This window comes from Bison bison, unplaced genomic scaffold (assembly GCF_000754665.1).
Source record: "Bison bison bison isolate TAMUID 2011002044 unplaced genomic scaffold, Bison_UMD1.0 scf7180017864499, whole genome shotgun sequence".
NCBI classification, from domain to species: Eukaryota; Metazoa; Chordata; class Mammalia; order Artiodactyla; family Bovidae; genus Bison; species Bison bison.
In genome coordinates, this window is record NW_011495058.1 from 2,150,942 (window position 1) to 2,169,954 (window position 19,013).

Sequence of the window (19,013 nt, forward strand, 5' to 3'; positions counted from 1 at the left end):
AGGCATCAGATCTTTTTCCTTTTCTTAGAAACTTAAATGAGTGAAGTTCTCATCTATTCCTTTGCATCATGAAAGGACTTTAAATATTATCAAACACTTAGTTCTATATAAGTATCATATTTCTCCTTCATTCTGTTTACATGATACATCACATTATATTTCTTGAATAAGCCTGACCTGGTTATGGTGTATTATGTCTTTATTTTTTATGTTGCTGGATTCAATTAGCAAATATTTTTAGATTTGGGGGAGAATACCATGTTAATGTAAGTTTAATATTTCTTTTTTATCAATATTCCCTGAATAGTTTTGGAATCTAGTTTATTTTGACCTCAGAAAACAAGTTTGGAAGTATTCCTTCATTTTATTTTCTCTAGAAAGAGTTTGCATAAGATTGTTTTTATATCTTTCTTAAATAATTTGTGGAATTCACCAATTCGTTTTCCAATTGAAAAGAAAACTGGAATTTTCTTTGTAGAAAGATTCTAAAGTATAGGTTTCATTTCTTTAATATGTATAAATATATTAAGATTTTCTACTCATGCATAGGTTCTGATGTCTTTTTATAGGGACTTATTTTGTCTAAATTTTTGTTATTTCCTGCTATGTGAGCATTTATAATATCCTCTTAGTATTTTTAATGTCTGTAGGATATAAAGTGATGCCTTCTTTTCCTTTCTTGGTATTAGTCGTTTCTGCCTTCTCTCTTTTTCCTTGATGGGTTTCACTAGGGTTGATCGATACCAATATTATTAGTCTTTTTAAAGAATCAATTGTTGCATCATTGTTTCTATGCTATTTTGTTTTTCTATTTAATTAATTTTGTGGAATTTTTTTCATTCAATTTTATCTTTTCTATTTCTTGAGATAGATGCTAGGATCATAGATTTTTCAACTGTTCTTCTGCTCTAATATATCCATCTAAGGCTGTAAATTCTCCTGTGAAGCCAACAGGGTTCCATATGCTCTTATCATTAAATTCAAACTGTTTTCCAGTTTTCATTGTGATCTTCTTTTCAATCTTTGGGAAATTTAGAAGTATATTATTTAATTTCTGAACAGAGAAGGATGTTCTATTTTTTTCTCTTATTATTACAATAATGCTATGAATTAAAGAGGCAAAAGACAGGCCATGATAGGCATGAGAGAGTTACTACCTCAAAAGTGGGAACAAAATAAGTGTGACTCATACCCATAGGTGGTAAAACTTGAAAGCACATGAGTGAAAGAGGCCAAGCTGATGGCCTTTATGCACCAACCCTCACAACCACCACTACACACAACCACCATCACAAAACAGCCAGCAGAAACAGGTCTCTCTCTTTTTTTTCCCCAAGAGGGAGCCATGTTAAATAATTATCATATTATTTTTGAATCATAGATAAATACCATGTTAAATAGAAAAGAGATTTCAATTGACCCCAGCAGGCTTGCCATTCCTGGGAAGACTAGAGGGAGATTGGGCTCAATTTACCACTACCACCAGCAGTGACTTGTTCAGCCCATGTCTGTTGCAACCCAGGAAAACAGTGAAAGGAAACAGTGAAACCCTGGCAACAACCTCAGCCCCTCACTCCATGTGAGGCACTTCACAGCAGGCACTTCAGCAAATAATCTCATGCCAAGATAAGATGTAATTAAAAGCAATTAAAAAAAGCAAGTATTTCAGGTATGCCAGCACTGTAAAAGACAGTAAATGAATAAAGCTTGAAGAAATAGTTAATAGAGCAACCAGAGGAGACCTTTAGGAATAATTAATTTTGGGAAAGCAAAGGAGAACATTGCATCTACAGAAAAAAGGCAGCAATGAGAAACAATTGGGATTAGTTTTTAAATAGTTGAAATTAAACTACACTGGCAAAGTCTCTTCAAAGTTCAATTTTTAAGCAAAGAAATAAACTGATTTGAGAGAAGGAAGGAAAATATTCTTTGAGAAGATATTTTTGATAGAAATAAACTCACAAATTGAATTTAACAATAAAGCCTTGTTAAGTTATTACCTTCCTTTTTATTTAAGGTGCTGCATTTTGGGATGTTACCCCTCAGAGGATTACTTTCTTGAAAAAGAAGGCATTTTTCTCCTTTTGGATTTATTAGCAGTAAGTATAATAACTGTTTAACAAAAATTAAATATGTCTTTATTAGCTCTTTACAAACTGAGTATCACAGAACACTACTCTGTGATTAAATGTGCCCCCAAATAGTGTTTAAATGTTTGTTTTAAACAAAAATCCCTCCTGGAGTTCCATAATGTGCATTGGCATAATAAAGAGTCTGAAAATTCCTCCAGTGAAGAAATTGGTTTACTTAGATGAATGTTCCCAAACATATGACAGCAGGGAATTTGTTTTATGTGGATTTTCCCCCACAAAATTAAAGAAACAGCTAGACTACTTCAAAGTCAATAATCATTTACTAATAACTTCTAGCTTGACAAACAAGGAAAGATCAACATTAAAAAAAAAAACTGTGTGATTTGTAGGTAATGTGAAGACTCTAGTGTGTCATAGAATAATCCAGAAAGGCTGAGAAGAATGGCAAAGACTCACATTTATCCTTACAGTAATCCCCTCCTAGCCTCAATAAGTGTGTCCATAGTTAAGATAATATAAAGAAAAAGTATACTTTTGTTTCAGTAAAACTCTGAGAGAGATTCTCATGCAGAGTTCTAGGTATGTCACTGCCTGTGATTGCCACCATTCTTGATATTATTAACAGAATAACGAACCTACTTTAACTTAGCAAAGATACTAAACTTATTTGTGTCCTTTCATCTCTGTGAAAGAAAATTAGTTGACACCAGAGATGATAGCAAGCTCATTAGATATAAAACACTACAAACAAAAAATAAGTAAATAATAATTATAATAATAAAAATAACCCACCTTGAATGAGTCATAAGCAGAAACCCTTTGAAAGTTCAGAAAATTGAGCATAATACAAAGGATATATGCATAGCTCTGCTTGCTGCTAAGTCACTTCAGTCGTGTCCAACTCTGTGCGACCCCATAAACAGCAGCCCACCAGGCTTCCCCGTCCCTGGGATTCTCCAGGCAAGAACACTGGAGTCAGTTGCCATTTCCTTCTCCAATGCATGAAAGTGAAAAGTGAAAGTGAAGTTGCTCAGTCGTGTCTAACTCTGTGCGACCCCATGGACTGCAGCCTACCAGGCTCCTCCGTCCATGGGATTTTCCAGGCAAGAATACTGGAGTGGGGTGCCATTGCCTTCTCCACATAGCTCTACTTAGGCAGACTTAAACGACATATATCTCACCATGTTTCTCTGACTAGAGTATGTCTAGAAGCACATGGTCAGTGTCAGGGAATTCTCAAAGCTACAAAATTAATTTGGCATATCTTCCTGGAATGTAGCTTCTACTTAATATTTGGAAGTAAGGAATGATATTGTGTGTGTGTGTGTGTGTGTGTGTGTATATATATATATATAAAGTAATTAAAATTTATTTTAAAAATTAAAAGACATTTCTTACTTATATTCATTCTCCTTCACCATTAGGGTTTCTGGATGGAAAGATATGAAGGCTGGTAGGAGAAGCCATATAGCACAGTGATTGTGAGCACAGACTGGAATCAGTCTGATTGAGGCCTCTTGGAGTTGTTAGCTGTGTAACTTTGACAAATTATTTAACACCTCTGTTACCAATTTCTTCATTTATAAAATAGAGATAACAGTATTATCTACCTCATGCATTGCTGCTAGGATTGTATGAATAATTATGTGCATGTGTGTATACATTTACATGCAGTGGTTTGAATAGTTCCTGACATATTTTTGCTGTGTTTTCTTGAATGTAATTATTAGATTGTACTGAATGAGTTCCAGAAAAACATCTATTTCCGCTTTATTGACTATACCAAAGCCTTTGACTGTGTGATCAGAAGAAACTGTGGAAAATTCTGAAAGAGATGGGAATACCAGACCATCTGACCTGCATCTTGAGAAACCTATATGCAGGTCAGGAAGCAACAGTTAGAACAGGACATGGAACAACAGACTGGTTCCAAATAGGAAAAGGAGTGCATAAAGGCTATATACTGTCACCCTGCTTATTTAACTTATATGCAGAGTACATCATGAGAAACGCTGGGCTGGAAGAAGCACAAGCTGGAATCAAGATTGCCGGGAGAAATACCAATAACCTCAGATATGCAGATGACACCACCCTTATGGAAGAAAGTGAAGAGGAACTACAAAGCCTCTTGATGAAAGTGAAAGAGGAGAGTGAAAAAGTTGGCTTAAATCTCAACATTCAGAAAATGAAGATCATGGCATCTGGTCCCATCACTTCATGGGAAATAGATGGGGAAACAGTGGAAACAGTATCAGACTTTTTTTTTTTAGGCTCCAAAATCACTGCAGATGGTGACTGCAGCCATGAAATTAAAAGACGCTTATTCTTTGGAAGGAAAGTTATGACCAACCTAGATAGCATACTCAAAAGCAGAGACATTACTTTGCCAACAAAGGTCTGTCTAGTCAAGGCTATGGCTTTTCCATTGGTCATGTGTGGATGTGAGAGTTGGACTGTGAAGAAAGCTGAGTGCCGAAGAATTGATGCTTTTAAACTGTGGTGTTGGAGAAGACTCTTGAGAGTCCCTTGGACTGCAAGGAGATCCAACCAGTCCATTCTAAAGGAGATCAGCCCTGGGTGTTCTTTGGAAGGACTGATGCTAAAGCTGAGACTCCAGTACTTTGGCCACCTCATGCAAAGAGTTGACTCATTGGAAAAGACTCTGATACTGGGAGGGATTGGGGGAAGGGGAAAAGGGGACGACAGAGGATGAGATGGCTGGATGGCATCACAGAATCGATGGATGTGAGTTTGAGTGAACTCTGGGAGTTGGTGATGGACAGGGAGGCCTGGCGTGCTGCGATTGATGGGGTCACAAAGAGTCGGACACGACTAAGCAACTGAACTGAACTGAACTGAATGTAGATTAAACCAACCAAGCTAATTATAAATTACAAATAATCTTTAATGAAGTTTGTATATAAACTTCAACCATTGACATTTGCCTCCCTCCTAAAACTGAAGTATGTGGTGGTAGTTTTAGTTAAGTCATATCTGACTCTTGTGACTCATGGACTGTAGCACACCAGGCTCCTCTGTCCATGGGATTTCCCAGGCAAGAATACTGGTGTGGGTTGTTATTTTCTTCTCCAGGGAATCTTCCCAATGTAGGGATCGAACCCATGTCTCCTACATTGCAGGTGGATTCTTTACCACTGAGCCATTAGGCATTCCCAAAGTGAAGTAGAAGAATAAAAAACTGACTTGATTAAGGATTGTGATTAATACAATCTGTTAAAATATTTATTCAGTGTGTAATAACTGGACATGGAACAACAGACTGGTTCCAAATAGGAAAAAGAGTACATCAAGGCTGTATATTGTCACCCTGCTTATTTAACTTATATGCAGAGTACATCATGAGAAACGCTGGGCTGGAAGAAGCACAAGCTGGAATCAAGATTGCTGGGAGAAACACCAATAACCTCAGATATGCAGATGACACCACCCTTATGGAAGAAAGCGAAGAAGAACTAAAGAACCTCTTGATGAAAGTGAAAGAGGAGAGTGAAAAAGTTGGCTTAAAGCTCAACATTCAGAAAACGAAGATCATGGCATCCGGTCCCATCACTTCATGGGAAATAGATGAGGAAACAGTGGAAACAGTGTCAGACTTTATTTTTTGGGCTCCAAAATACTGCAGATGGTGACTGCAGCCATGAAATTAGAAGACGCTTACTCCTTGGAAGGAAAGTTACGCCCAACCTAGATAGCATATTGAAAAGCAGAGAAGGAAATGGCAACCCACTCCAGTGTTCTTGCCTGGAGAATCCCAGAGATGGGGAAGTCTGGTAGGCTGCCGTCTAAGGGATCGCACAGAGTCGGACACGACTGAAGCGACTTAGCAGCAGCAGCAGCAGTCAAGGCTATGGTTTTTCCAGTGGTCATACATGATTGTGAAAGTTGGACTGTGAAGAAAAGAGCGTCGAAGAATTGATACTTTGAACTGTGGTGTTGGAGAAGACTCTTGAGCGTCCCTTGGACTGCAAGGAAATCCAAACAGTCCATTCTAAAGGAGATCAGCCCTGGGTGTTCTTTGGAAGGACTGATGCTAAAGCTGAAACTCCAGTACTTTGGCCACCTCATACGAAGAGTTGACTCATTGGAAAAGACTCTGATGCTGGGAGGGATTGGGGGCAGGAGGAGAAGGGGACAACAGAGGATGAGATGGCTGGATGACATCACAGAATTGATGGACGTGCGTTTGAGTGAACTCCGGGAGTTGGTGATGGACAGTCAGGCCTGGTGTGCTGCGATTGATGGGGTCACAAAGAGTCGGATGCGAGTGAACTGAACTGAACTGAATAATTGCTCATAAAGGTTAAATATTACTGAGAGTTTACTATGTGACAGTGTGTGTGTATGTTAGTCACTCAGTCGTGTCTGACAGTTTGCGACCCTATGGGCTGTAGCCCTCCAGTCTCCTCTGTCCATGGGATTCTCCAGGCAAGAATACTGGAATGGGTTACCATGCCCTCCTCCAAGGGATCTTCCCAACCCAGTGATTGAACCTCTGTCTCCTGTAGCTCCTGGGAAACCCCATATAAGTTATAATAACTCTCTAAAGCAGGTAATATTATCCATAATTTAATCAAACAGGAAACTGATAATGTATGTAATTCAGACAACAGGTTACATGTTTCTTTTGCCATATTCTATTAGCAGTACACTGTAAGAGTTTCTCAACCAAAAATATTTCACACAGAAGCCATAACTGTGTGGACGCCTTTGCTCTACTTGGACTTCTCTAGTGTGCTGCCATCCGTGGGGTCACTAGGAGTCGGACACGACTGAGCAACTTCACTTTCATTTTTCACTTTCATGCATTGGAGAAGGAAATGGCAACCTACTCCAGTGTTCTTGCCTGGAGAATCCCAGGGACAGGGGAGCCTGGTGGGCTGCCGTCTATGGGGTCGCACAGAGTCGGACACGACTGAAGCGACTTAGCAGCAGTAGCAGCAGCATACCTAAATTTTAGTTTACTGAAAACTATTTGTAGAAAAACAGGAAATATGCTTAATAAGATAATTTTTCTTAAGTGCTAATCTACTCTTTTATGGTTGCTGAGTTTCAAACTACAAAATTATACTTCGTTTTGATTTATTTTCACATGTGACTGCCATTTGGAGTTACTATCAGTTAGTCTCTTAATAATAATGAGGTTACAGCAAGGATGAGTCTTAACAAACTTTAATAAACCAGGTAAATTAAAAAGATCCTATAATTACACTCTTATGTATAGCACAGATGACCTTGCTCCACTTAATTTCAATATTTCTTTTTCTTATTGAACTAAATCAATGACATTTTTGTTTAGGGTATGTTTATGACTACATCAGAATTATATTCAATCTTTTTATTTCTGTTTTTTAAAAGTATTGTTTGAAAATGAACTCATTACAATGGTATCTATTTTAACAGGAGATGGTCACAAATCATACTTAGAGTCTTGATTTTATAAGGCAGTCATTTAGGAAAAAACCTACTGATTAACACAATATTTCTCTTTTAAAAGACAATAATTCTTAAAATTTTTATTTTTTTATTTAAAATATATGTATTTATTGCAACATTTTTCTTTTTCTGTTTCCTTGCAAAAGTTAAACCAAAAAAAATTCTGCAATCTAATACTTGGAATAATGGTTGAATTCTGTGATAATCCCAAAACTGCGGCTCATGTCAATGCTTGGCGAGGGAAGAAGGACCAGACAGCTGCTAGTCTTTTAATTAAATTGTGGAGAAAGGAAGAAAAAGAATTAGGAGTAAAACGTGATAAATACGGGAAGATTGTTGGTAAGTGTATTTGTAATTGTTTGTAGAAATAATTAGATCCGTATTTTTAGAATGAGACATTAGGAAAGTATGGGGCCTTCTACCTCTTTGTTTAAAGTTCTTTTCACAGGGGTCTGCAGATTGAAAGAAAACTAAGTAAATTAGTAGGTTCATGTTTTTATAGAATATTTTCAGGAAATGGTATTTGATTATATTCTTTAACTTGGAAAACAAAACTTAACAGGAGCATTTTCTTTGGGTTATCTGCTTTTGTAAGTATTTTCAGTAATATTTCATTTACCAATAAAATTTGAAAAAACCTAAAGCATTTTCTTTGGGTTATCTGCTTTTGTAAGTATTTTCAGTAATATTTCATTTACCAATATAATTTGAGTGCTTAAAAAGTAGAGTGCTTAAGAACAATTTTTCTGGTATTTTGTACATTTCTGTTGATTCTCATTTATAGTTTAACTTTTATGTAAAGGAGGAAACTTTTCTAAATAAAAATAAATCAATGGTCATAAATTTAAATGACTAGACTCTAAATTAATGAAGTTTATAGTACCAGAATTTATATTTCATTTATCTATTCTATAGTGCTATATCGGAGAAGGCAATGGCATCCCACTCCAGTACTTTTGCCTGGAAAATCCCATGGACGGAGGAGCCTGGTAGGCTGCAGTCCATGGGGTCGCTAGAGTCAGACCCGACTGAGCGACTTCACTTTCACTTTTCACTTTCATGCATTGGAGAAGGAAATGGCAACTGACTCCAGTGTTCTTGCCTGGAGAATCCCAGGGACGGGGGAGCCTGGTGGGCTGCCGTCTATGGGGTCTATGGGGTCGCACAGAGTCGGACACAGCTAAAGCGACTAAGCAGCAGCAGCAGCAGCATAGTGCTCTATTACATTTTCTAAACCTCTTATGATTCTTATTATAATTTTATATGTTAGTATTGTTTATTTTTAAGTGAAAATACTTCCCCTTTAACTCCTGGTGATTTCTCTCTTCAATCCATTTGTATTATTTCTAACTTCTAACCCATAACATCATAAAATAGTTTTTATATTTATAGGATAACATATAGAAACCAAAAGCAAATAGGAGATTAAATCATTGTTAAACTGACATGTTCAGTTTCTGGATCTCAAAATTAGAAAAGTTTTTTATGTGAAAGTTTCACTTTTAAAAAGTAATTTTGTGAAATTTTTATACTTTACATAAATAGTAAAAAATTAAATTTTTCCAACAGAATGGGGAAAAATTACTGGTTACTAATGTTTTTAAAAGAGTAATCATGTATCAGGCAGTACTGTATTCTGTTAGTATGATGTCTAGACTAAAATCTTAAAATTATTAATTTACTACAATTTTTATCTGTCCTTTCTATATTTTTATGATATCCATTGATTAGATACAAAGAAACCTCTATTTACTAGTTTTCAAGAAGAGCAAAAAATCATACCACTGCCTGCTAACTGCCCAACTATTGCAGTTATGGATGTTGCTGAGAATATCAGAGCAAAAATTTATGCTGTGTTGGGCAAACTAGGTAAGAAGTTACTTGTCAAATTCTAAAGAGCCTCTCTTTCTTTGCTGAGTATTGTGAATTGATTTCACTTTGGAGTCCGTTTTTCAGACATGATGAATAAAAATCCCTTTATATAGACAAATGCATGTTCCATTGTTATCACAACACAACCAGCTGCCCCTCCTTGAGCTCTGGATTTGGGGGAAGGCATCAGTAATTTTTAAGCTCCCCAGGCAATTCCAGAGTACAGTCAGGATTAAAGACAGTTAGTTTAGATGATTAGACTTAAATACTAGAATTCTGAATCACCTGAGGACTTAACTTCGCTTCTTATTAAGAAAAAAGTCCTCACTCTAAAGACTGTAAAAGTACAGTATCATGGTCGGACCACAGCACAGAAAGCGTTCCTTTTTTAATGACTACATAAGGATGACCTGGCAGAGGTTTGTTACAGGAGGAAGCCAGATGCTCACAGAAGTAACATTTACATAAATCAGGATGAAATCAAAGGAATCATTTGCATTTTTATGATAGATATATGCCTTTTAGAACTATTTGCTCAGTTAAAGTAATTCTCTCTTTATAAACTTTGTTTAGATTTTGAAAATTTACCTGGCTTATCTGCTGAAGATTTTGTCACTCTATGTATCATACATAGATATCTTGATTTTAAAGTGAGTACCTTCTTAGCCTTTTTATTAAAATCTAGTATGCAAGTCATCAGTTGGGGAAGATCTATTCATATTTGTGAGCAATAATCCACATACTATATAGTTTTTAGTTTTCATTTTACATCTGATACTATTCAAGGAGCATACAATTAATTTATTGGGTATTTCCATGGGATAAGATTTCATCCAACTTTTAGTTTATAAAGGAAGATAGACATTACTGATATAGAAGCCTAATAGATCTTTAAAACATAATTTCTTCTCTTTAAAAGGGTATTTAGAGCTAGAATTGGGACTTCCCTGGTGATCCAGTGGTTAAGAATCCCCCTGCCAATGCAAGGGACACCAGGGATCCCTGGTCTGGGAAGATCCCACATGCCACAGGGCAACTAAGCCTGGTGCCACAACTACTGAGCCTGTGCTCTAGAGTGAGCCTGTGCTTTGCCACAGGAGAATCCACTGCAATGAGAAGCCTGTGCATGGCAATGAAGAGTAGCCCTGGCTCTCAGCAACTAGAAAAAGCCCACACGCAGCAACGAAGACTAAGTGCAGTCAAAAGTTTCAAAAATAATTTTCTTTAAAAGAGCTAGAATTGAATGAATTATTACTTATTAAAATAAATTATTAATACTTATTAAAGTATTGTTTTATCATTACATTATCCAATGGTCAAATATCAATTAATAGTCCTGAGTTGCTTACTTCTCTGGTTATATACTTTTTGGTAAATAAATGCCTTTGAACTTCTAGGAAAGCCTTTTTAAGTAAACATGCTCTTCTAATATTAGTACTATGTATTGAATGCTGTAAATGAATAAATCTCTATTTAAAAAGGGAAAACAAGGCTTAATTTTACCCGTATCCTGGATGAAAATTTTTTTCCTCTAAATTTAAATATACTCAAATGCAGTAATTTCCATATATCCCAGTATATGAGGTGGAGCTACAGCATGATGAAATCAACATATTAAGAGTTTTAGGTCAAGTATTACCTTAGCTAGAAGATGAGGGACAAGGCCCTATTTCTCGGATGACTAGGTACCAGGATTCCAGAAATCTCCATCTTCACTGTTCTATAAATTCATCTTGACCCAGTCTTCAAACAGGGCTTTAGAAAGAAAGCATCAGTACTTCAGGAGGATGAGAGTAAAGCAACAATTTGTGCAGCTGTGAAAACAGAGTGACTATAAAGGAGAGGGCAGTGATTATGGCAATGAACTACACTTAGATAGTAGAGCCTTCTCTGTGAATACTTATCATTGAAAAACATTAGGTAAGTGATTCCTGAATACTCAAATGTAACTGTTGCCCCAAATCATTCCCAGTACCACTTATTCCCAAAGAGTAAGTTAGGAAAAGCTGGTTCCGTAAGTGTTAACTTTGGAATGATCACTCAAATACATTTTAGGTTACCTAAAAGTATATCATTTATTTTTGGTTAATTTAACTTGTTTAAACTTTGCTATAACAGATTGGAGAAATATGGAATGAAATATATGAAGAAATAAAATTAGAAAAGCTAAGACCAGTCACCACAGACAAAAAAATTTTGGAATCTATTACAGCAGCATCAGAAAATATTGGAAAGATGGTTGTTTCTCTGCAAAGTGAGATGATTGAAAGCCAAGCACGCCAAGATGTGCAAAATGAACAAAAAGTATATACAAAAGTAAGCCAAAATAATTTCGGTGTATAAACTAGTTGAAATTATCCCTAAGGTATTTGCCTTACTTGTGAATGCTTCAGCACTTAGAGTCATTTTGTGATTTTCTTTTATAGTTACTTTCTGTGTCTTTGTACAGATTGAAAGAAAACATGGAGTGAATAGCTTGAAATTCAATTACTGTAGTCAATGCTGGTCTATGACATTATAATTATTTCTCAAGGCTTACATTTCCATTTTTGAAATGTCAGAGTTTCAAAAATTGTGGTCTATTTAAGTGTACACATCTAGAAAATTCTGACAAACAGTGTATCTCTGTGACTGTAAGTTTAACCTCAACGAGAAAGTCGGCCCTTGTCCCTCACTCTGTGACAGGCCCTCACTTGTATGCCAACCAGAGGCACATCTCCTCACCTCAGTGCCAAATCACATGCTGTGAGCACTCTGTAAATGTGCTCTCTGACTTTAGCTAGTCAGAAAAAGCCTGTTGGGAAAATATAAGCCATTTTTCCCCAAAAGCTTTACACAGGTGAGAAACAACACACCTGACGTTTTTGAGCAAATAGGTTAAGTGACTAAGTGAACTTGTCCACCAATGCAGAGATGATATAGACTCCCCATTGCTGCTTGGTGATCCTTTATGACTAAAGTTAAATATTTAGAACTCTTTAAGGTGATTTCCAAAGTGTTTTTCTATTGCCTGATGTTTTCACTTATACTGTTAAATGTTTATGTCTTCCGTCTAGTGGAACTTAGCATCCACTTATAAATTCTGCTCCATCTTAGATACCTCCCTTCTTAAAAGTTTTATTTGTTGGAGAGTTTTTATTGCAATGCCATTTAAGCCATTCTTTTGATCTTTAGTGGAGTATCCCTGATGGAAGTTCTGCTTCTCAGTAGTTATATTGAGTGGCAGTGTTCTGTTGTGTGGACTAGCTATTGCTGATCTGCTGATTATCGTTGCTTTGTTATCATGGCTCTGACCCCACTTATTTTTTAGCAGTTGTTTAATTAAATACCCTTAGGTTCATAATTTAAGCTTAATAATATACTATATACCAACCAAGGGCATGTGTTTTCTGATTATATATTTAGTGGAGAGTCTGTTGAGAACCACAGTCTTTGTAGTTTGTCAGTAGTATTTCCCAGACTGTAACTCCACAACAAACTCAGCACTCTCACAAAATTGCTTGTCTTGCTGAAGTCATAAATTAGAAGAAGCTCCACCAATATAATCTTGCCTAAACTATTATCAGTGGCAGCAGAAATCTCTTTATTTTCTCTTGTGGATTTGCTGTTGGGTCATTTATGTAACTTGCTCTGGATTATACTCTGTTTTTGCAAGTGATATTTATTTAAAACAGTCTTGCTGAGAGCGATTATTGTTATTCTCATATTTTATTTTTTTATAACACCAGTTTTTCATTACATTTCATGGGAAGCAGTTCAAACCTTGGCCACGTAGTGAGGAAAGAATTTTGTTTGTTTGTTTTAAGACTTTCGTTATTTAAGTTGTTAAACTCTAATCTTTTTGCTAGTTGGTCTTAAAATTTATATTGGCAAAAACTAGCTCTTTCTTCAAAATAGAGGTATTCAAGCCCTTTGACGAACTCTTACTTATCTTTCTCATTTCAGATACAAGCCACACACAAGCAAAGAGAATTGGCTAATAAATCATGGGAAAATTTCTTGGCCAGAACATCAAATGCTAAAACTTTAAAGGTAGGATTTTTTAAATATTATGATAACCACAAAAAGCAGCCAACTCTGACAGAATTTTTCAGGGAAATATTCATTCACCTTTTTCTGTTGATCTTTCTGTGGGATACCAACACTGTTGATCCTCATTTGCAGTTTAAGATGATAACTGAAACTAAGCATTTTTCACAGTTTCAGAAGATACCACTCTGAGTTTCATTTGGCTTAGCAGGGTGATGCAAGGATGGTGTTCCTGGTTTGCATAAAAGAGATGAGAGTTAGTCAGGAATAAGCAGGAGTGTGCTCCTGCTTTCCATTCTGAGCCTTCTTATTCACTGATTCTGTAAGAAGCAGAGTGAAGGACACAAATAACAACTGTCCATATTGCCCTCTCGATCAAAGATGTTTTCCCTGTGACCACCACAAGAAACATTATATTAAAGATTAAATAGGAATTTGAGAAAATGTGATAACATGCTTCAGCAATAAGCTTGAAAGTAATCTAAAAAGTTTATAATGCTAATTGTTCACTTGAAATATGTAAGAACATCATAGAGTTCCAAAATCTCATTACTTTTTTCCATTTGTGCTTGGGATACACTTTTACATATGTGATAATTTTCCTCTAAATATGAAATCATTAAATGATATATTAGCCCACAAAAATAGTGGAACCATATTAAGATAGGAAAATCAAAATTAACAACAAGCTTATTCAAGATACCATGTCTCCCCCTTCTCATGAAAAGTTCTTCCCAATGTTATTTACAAAATAGCCCCATAACTACCTGTACTTTTAAGGAAGAGTTTATGAAAACCCTTCCACACAGATTAGTTGTTACCTAGGATTTCACCTGTTCTAGTGCCTCAACTATTGAATTTGAAGGTAACTGCAGCAAATTATCAGAGAAGGCAATGGCACCCCACTCCAGTACTCTTGCCTGGAAAATCCCATGGACGGAGGAGCCTGGTAGGCTCCAGTCCATGGGGTCGCTAAGAGTCGGGCATGACTGAGTGACTTCACTTTCACTTTTCACTTTCATGCATTGGAGAAGGAAATGGCAACCCACTCCAGTATTCTTGCCTGGAGAATCCCAGGGACAGAGGAGCCCAGTGGGCTTCCGTCTATGGGGTCACACAGAGTGGGACACGACTGAAGTGACTTAGCAACAGCAGCAGCAAATTATATAGTTTGCATTATTCTGAATTCTTAAAACATTTAAGTGTACTGGATTAGTATTTGTACAAAATAATTTGAAAACATGCATCATCTATTGTAAATTTAGTAGTTTATTCAACCATGTGCAAAAAACTGAGCCTGATTTCCTTAGGAACTATTTTATCCCTTGGTCGTATATTGCCAGTACCTCTGGAAATTTCAGTAACATTTTTAGTTGTTTCCTGCAATGTGCAAAGGATATAACTTGCTAATAACTATTTTCTTAGCTTAAATGAATAAATGCTAGATCTAGTGCTAATAAATTATAAACCAGACACAAATGTATTTTGTATACTTCTTTGTAAGTACCATAGTTAATGCTTTAATAACAATTTTATTTTCTTTCTAATTTAAAAATCTTCAGAAAGCAAAAAGACTTCAAGAGAAAGCTATAGAATCCTCTAGATATGGTGAAAGACCACCAAATGCGATATTTCACAGAACAGATATTAAAGGCCTTAACGCAACAGTAAGATTTTTTTTTTATCCATAACTTTTCTTAATAGATAATGAATTTAGTTCCCAAAGAATGTTATTTCCATGAGGTTTTGTCTCGTACTTTTTCTTTTTGCTTTAAAATGTCAAGTAGTTAAGGCATATTTATCCCTGCCCTTACCTAGTGCTGGTTTAGACCAGACCTAGCCCTCCAGGATTCCCAAGAAACTGCTGTAAACACTAGTCAAAGTAGGTCTCTACATCTCATTGACAGGAAGTGTGCAGTGCCTCCTTTGCTTGTTAATAGATCCATACCATATTCCAGTGTTCTTGGTGTCCTCTTCTGGAAATAATTTGGCCCTGATTGCAAAGGCCCCAAAGCCCTGATTTTTCCATTATTACACACTGCCTCCTAGTTACTATATGCATTTTGTGTCTTATCCAAAGTTAGCTAAAGGATGAATAAATTTTCCTCTTAGTGAAAATTTTTATAAATGGCCTCTTAAATGTTTAATTTTGTTTTTATAGGTGCCTTCTGGTGGGGTAGTAACAGTGGAAAGCACTCCTGCCCGATTAGTGGGAGGACCTCTGGCTGATACAGATATTGCTCTTAAGAAACTGCCTATTCGAGGAGGAGCCTTACAGAAGGTGAAAGCAGTAAAAACTGTGGATGAGCCAAAGAAGAGTGATCCCGCATAAAATACTCTAAAGGATTTTTGAAATAAATTCCACTGATAATTTTTAGCTAAATATCTTTATATATAAATGTAAAGCAAACATTTTAGAATAAATATTTTAGTAAAATACTATTAAAAATAAAAGTAAGGAAATATAATATATTGTTATTAAAAGTATCAACATATACTGTGAGAAGAGTTATCATCAGTTTCTTTCTAAAGATTACAGTCCTCTTAACTGAAAATTGTAAAACATATTGTATCAGTTAAGACTCTTTCAACTGATGTGAACAGCTCCAACTGATTTGAGCCAAAAAGCAAAACAAAAAAAAAACCACAATAACAAAAGTCAAATATAAAACTAATTAAAACTATAGGCATTGTTGGATCCAGAAACTGAAACTCTGTGAGTAGATCTTCTCTTTTCCTAGAAGCTCCTGAATTATATTCTCCCAGGTTGATATCCAGTAGGAAAGAGTGCATGCCTACCTCTCAACAGTCTCTGCAACTGTCTCTGCATCTTGGGACATCTGATTGGCCACATGCCCACTCCTGAACCATTCATCATGACCTTAGCCAGATCTGAGGACTGCTTACACCCAGAGCCTGAAGGTCAGTCCCATCTAAAGCATTTGGTTAGAGTGGGGTCAGGCTAAGTACATAAGTTATTATAAATATATATAAATATGGACAGCAAAAATTTTGCAGCAAGTATGTTGGTCAAAGTAAAAGTTCTTCTCCTATAAAAACCAAATGTTAGTCAGAAGCTAAACAATAAAAATTAAAAATAAAGATAGTTTTTAAAAAATTTTATTTATACTTAACTGGAGAAAAATTGTTTTTACAATGTTGTGTTGTTTTTGTTGTTCAGTCACTCAGTCATGTCCAACTCTTTGTGACCCCATGGACTGCAGCACACCAGGCTTCCCTGTGCTTCACTATCTCACAGAGTTTGCTCTAACTCATGTCCGTTGAGTCGATGATGCCAACCAACTATCTCATCCTCTGTCACACCTTTCTTCTCTTGCCCTCAATCATTCCCAGCATCAGGGTCTTTTCTAGTGAGTCAGCTTTTCACATCAGGTGGCTAAACTATTGGAGCTTCAGCTTCAGCATCAGTCCTTCCAATGAATATTCAGGGCTGATTTCTTTTAGGATTGACTGGTTTGATCTCTGTGCTGTCCAAGAGACTCTCAAGAGTCATCTCCAGCACAGTTCGAAAGCAGAGTTCTTTGGTGCTCAACCTTCTTTATGGTCAACTCTCAGATATGACTACTGGAAAAACCATAGATTTGACTATCTGGACCTTTGTCCTCAAAGTGATGTCTCTGCTTTTCAATATGCTGTCTAGGTTTATTATAGATTTTCTTCCAAGGAACAAGTGTCTTAATTTCATAGCTGCAGTCACTGTCCACAGTGATTCTGGAGCCCAAGAAAATAAAGTCTGTCACTGTTTCCACTTGTTCCCCATCTATTTGCTATGAAGTAATAGGACCAAATGCCATGATCTTCATTTTTTGAGTGTTGACTTTTAAGCCAGCTTTTTCACTCTCCTCTCTCACCTTCATCAAGAGGCTCTTTAGTTGCTCTTTGCTTTCTGCCATTAGGGTGGTATCATCTGCATATCTGAGGTTATTGATATTTCTCCCAGCAATCTTGATCTTGTTATTCATCCAGCCCAGCATTTCACATGATGTACTCTGCACAGAAATTAAGCAGGGTGACAATACACAGCCTTGTCATACTCCTTTCCCAATTTTGAACCAGTCTGTTGTTCTGACTATTGCTTCTTGACCTGCATATATTGGTTTCTGTCACACATCAACATGAATCAGTCATGTCCCCTCCCTCTTTAAGATCCCTCCCACCTCCCACCCCATCCCACACCTCTAGATTGTCACAGAGCACCAGGCTGAGTTCCCTGTGCTATACAGCAATTTCCCATTAGCTATCTATTTTAACTCTTAATATATAAATAAATCCCAATGATACTTCTCTTTAATGGGGATGGAAAGTGGGTGTGGAGGGAAACTCTTTTGGTGGTGGAGGTACCTTGCCACATAGAGGTAGATCCCTTAATACTGGATGTAGAGCAATAAGTGTCTGTGTCCCTGTGTGCCATTATGTGTTTCCAAAGCCTGGAACCCCATCAACCCCCTTCTTCACTCAGGAAGCTGCAAAGTTGAGTTCCTGTCCAGGGCTGGGAGAGACAAGACTCTGTTTCCTCAGAAAGGAAAATATGTTGGAATTTGAGCCTAGTCTCTAGACCCATAGGGTGCACATAGCAGTGTACTGGCTAAATGTATAAGAACCAGCTCTTCAAGGGGAAAAAGCTCTTATATATAGTGTTTGCCAATTTGCATGATATAAATATTCCCAGGATGACCAATTTCAAGCTACCAACATGGTGCTGCTGAAAGCAGAGTTGGGAAGATATGCATAGGATCCACTTGCATTATCAAATAAAAGAGGGTTCCAACACCCCACTGGGCCCACCCTCTCCTACTTTCTCCTCCCTCTTCCCCTTACACTTCCTCCTCCAACTCACATTCCTCCAGGATTTTTCATTATTCCCTCTGTGAGGATAGTAGCATTTGTAATGAGAGAAGAAATGACAGCTACTGATGTTGTTCTAATCAGAATGAGTTGCCAGTGACCTCTCAGCCTGGCCTGGCTGCCCACTCTCCTGTGGCTCATAGGGGTACATAATATGCATCAGCTTATCAGTGAGCTTTGTCTTCTCTTGAATCCCTTTCTCTATTACCACCACCCCCAAGAGGACAGCAGAAGGCATAATTTGTTCCTCTTCTTCACAGGCAGTCCTAAGCACAAAGGTTCCATGTAAAGGGGAGTGTAAAGAACCTGTCTGCCAATGCAGGAGACTTAAGAGACGTGGGTTTGATCCTGGGTCAGGCAGATCCTCTGGAGACAGGCATGGCAACCCACTCCAGAATCCTGGTGTGGAGAATGCCATGGACAGAGGAGCCTGGCGGGCTACAGTCCATAGAGTCGAAAAGATTTGGACACGACTGAAGCAACTTAGCATGCACGCACACATGCAAAGAGGAATGACTGAGACACAAGAATGGGTGTGGACAGGAACCTGCAACAATGAGATGGCCCATACAAAAAGCACCAGATACACATTGGGTACATCTGAGATACATACAGAATGGAGATGAAGTGTCCGTGACTAAGAGAAAGGAATGTTTACCCCATTTTGTAGACTATAAGTTCCTTCCTCAGGCTCCAAGC

The 19,013-nt window shown here is 37.1% G+C and overlaps 1 protein-coding gene across 1 annotated transcript in view; it reads left to right on the top strand.

Annotated features, from left to right (window-relative positions):
• The window catches only part of CFAP69 (cilia and flagella associated protein 69), a 62,165-nt gene extending 45,653 nt beyond the window's left edge, over nucleotides 1–16,512 (top strand). The window contains exons 16-23 of the mRNA XM_010829006.1: nucleotides 2,018–2,099; nucleotides 7,694–7,886; nucleotides 9,279–9,416; nucleotides 9,993–10,069; nucleotides 11,538–11,735; nucleotides 13,365–13,451; nucleotides 15,011–15,115; nucleotides 15,610–16,512. Coding sequence (XP_010827308.1) covers nucleotides 2,018–2,099; nucleotides 7,694–7,886; nucleotides 9,279–9,416; nucleotides 9,993–10,069; nucleotides 11,538–11,735; nucleotides 13,365–13,451; nucleotides 15,011–15,115; nucleotides 15,610–15,780 — 1,051 coding nt within the window. The 3' untranslated portion in view covers nucleotides 15,781–16,512. The remainder of the gene's footprint in view (nucleotides 1–2,017; nucleotides 2,100–7,693; nucleotides 7,887–9,278; nucleotides 9,417–9,992; nucleotides 10,070–11,537; nucleotides 11,736–13,364; nucleotides 13,452–15,010; nucleotides 15,116–15,609) is intronic.
• Nucleotides 16,513–19,013: the final 2,501 nt, after the last annotated feature.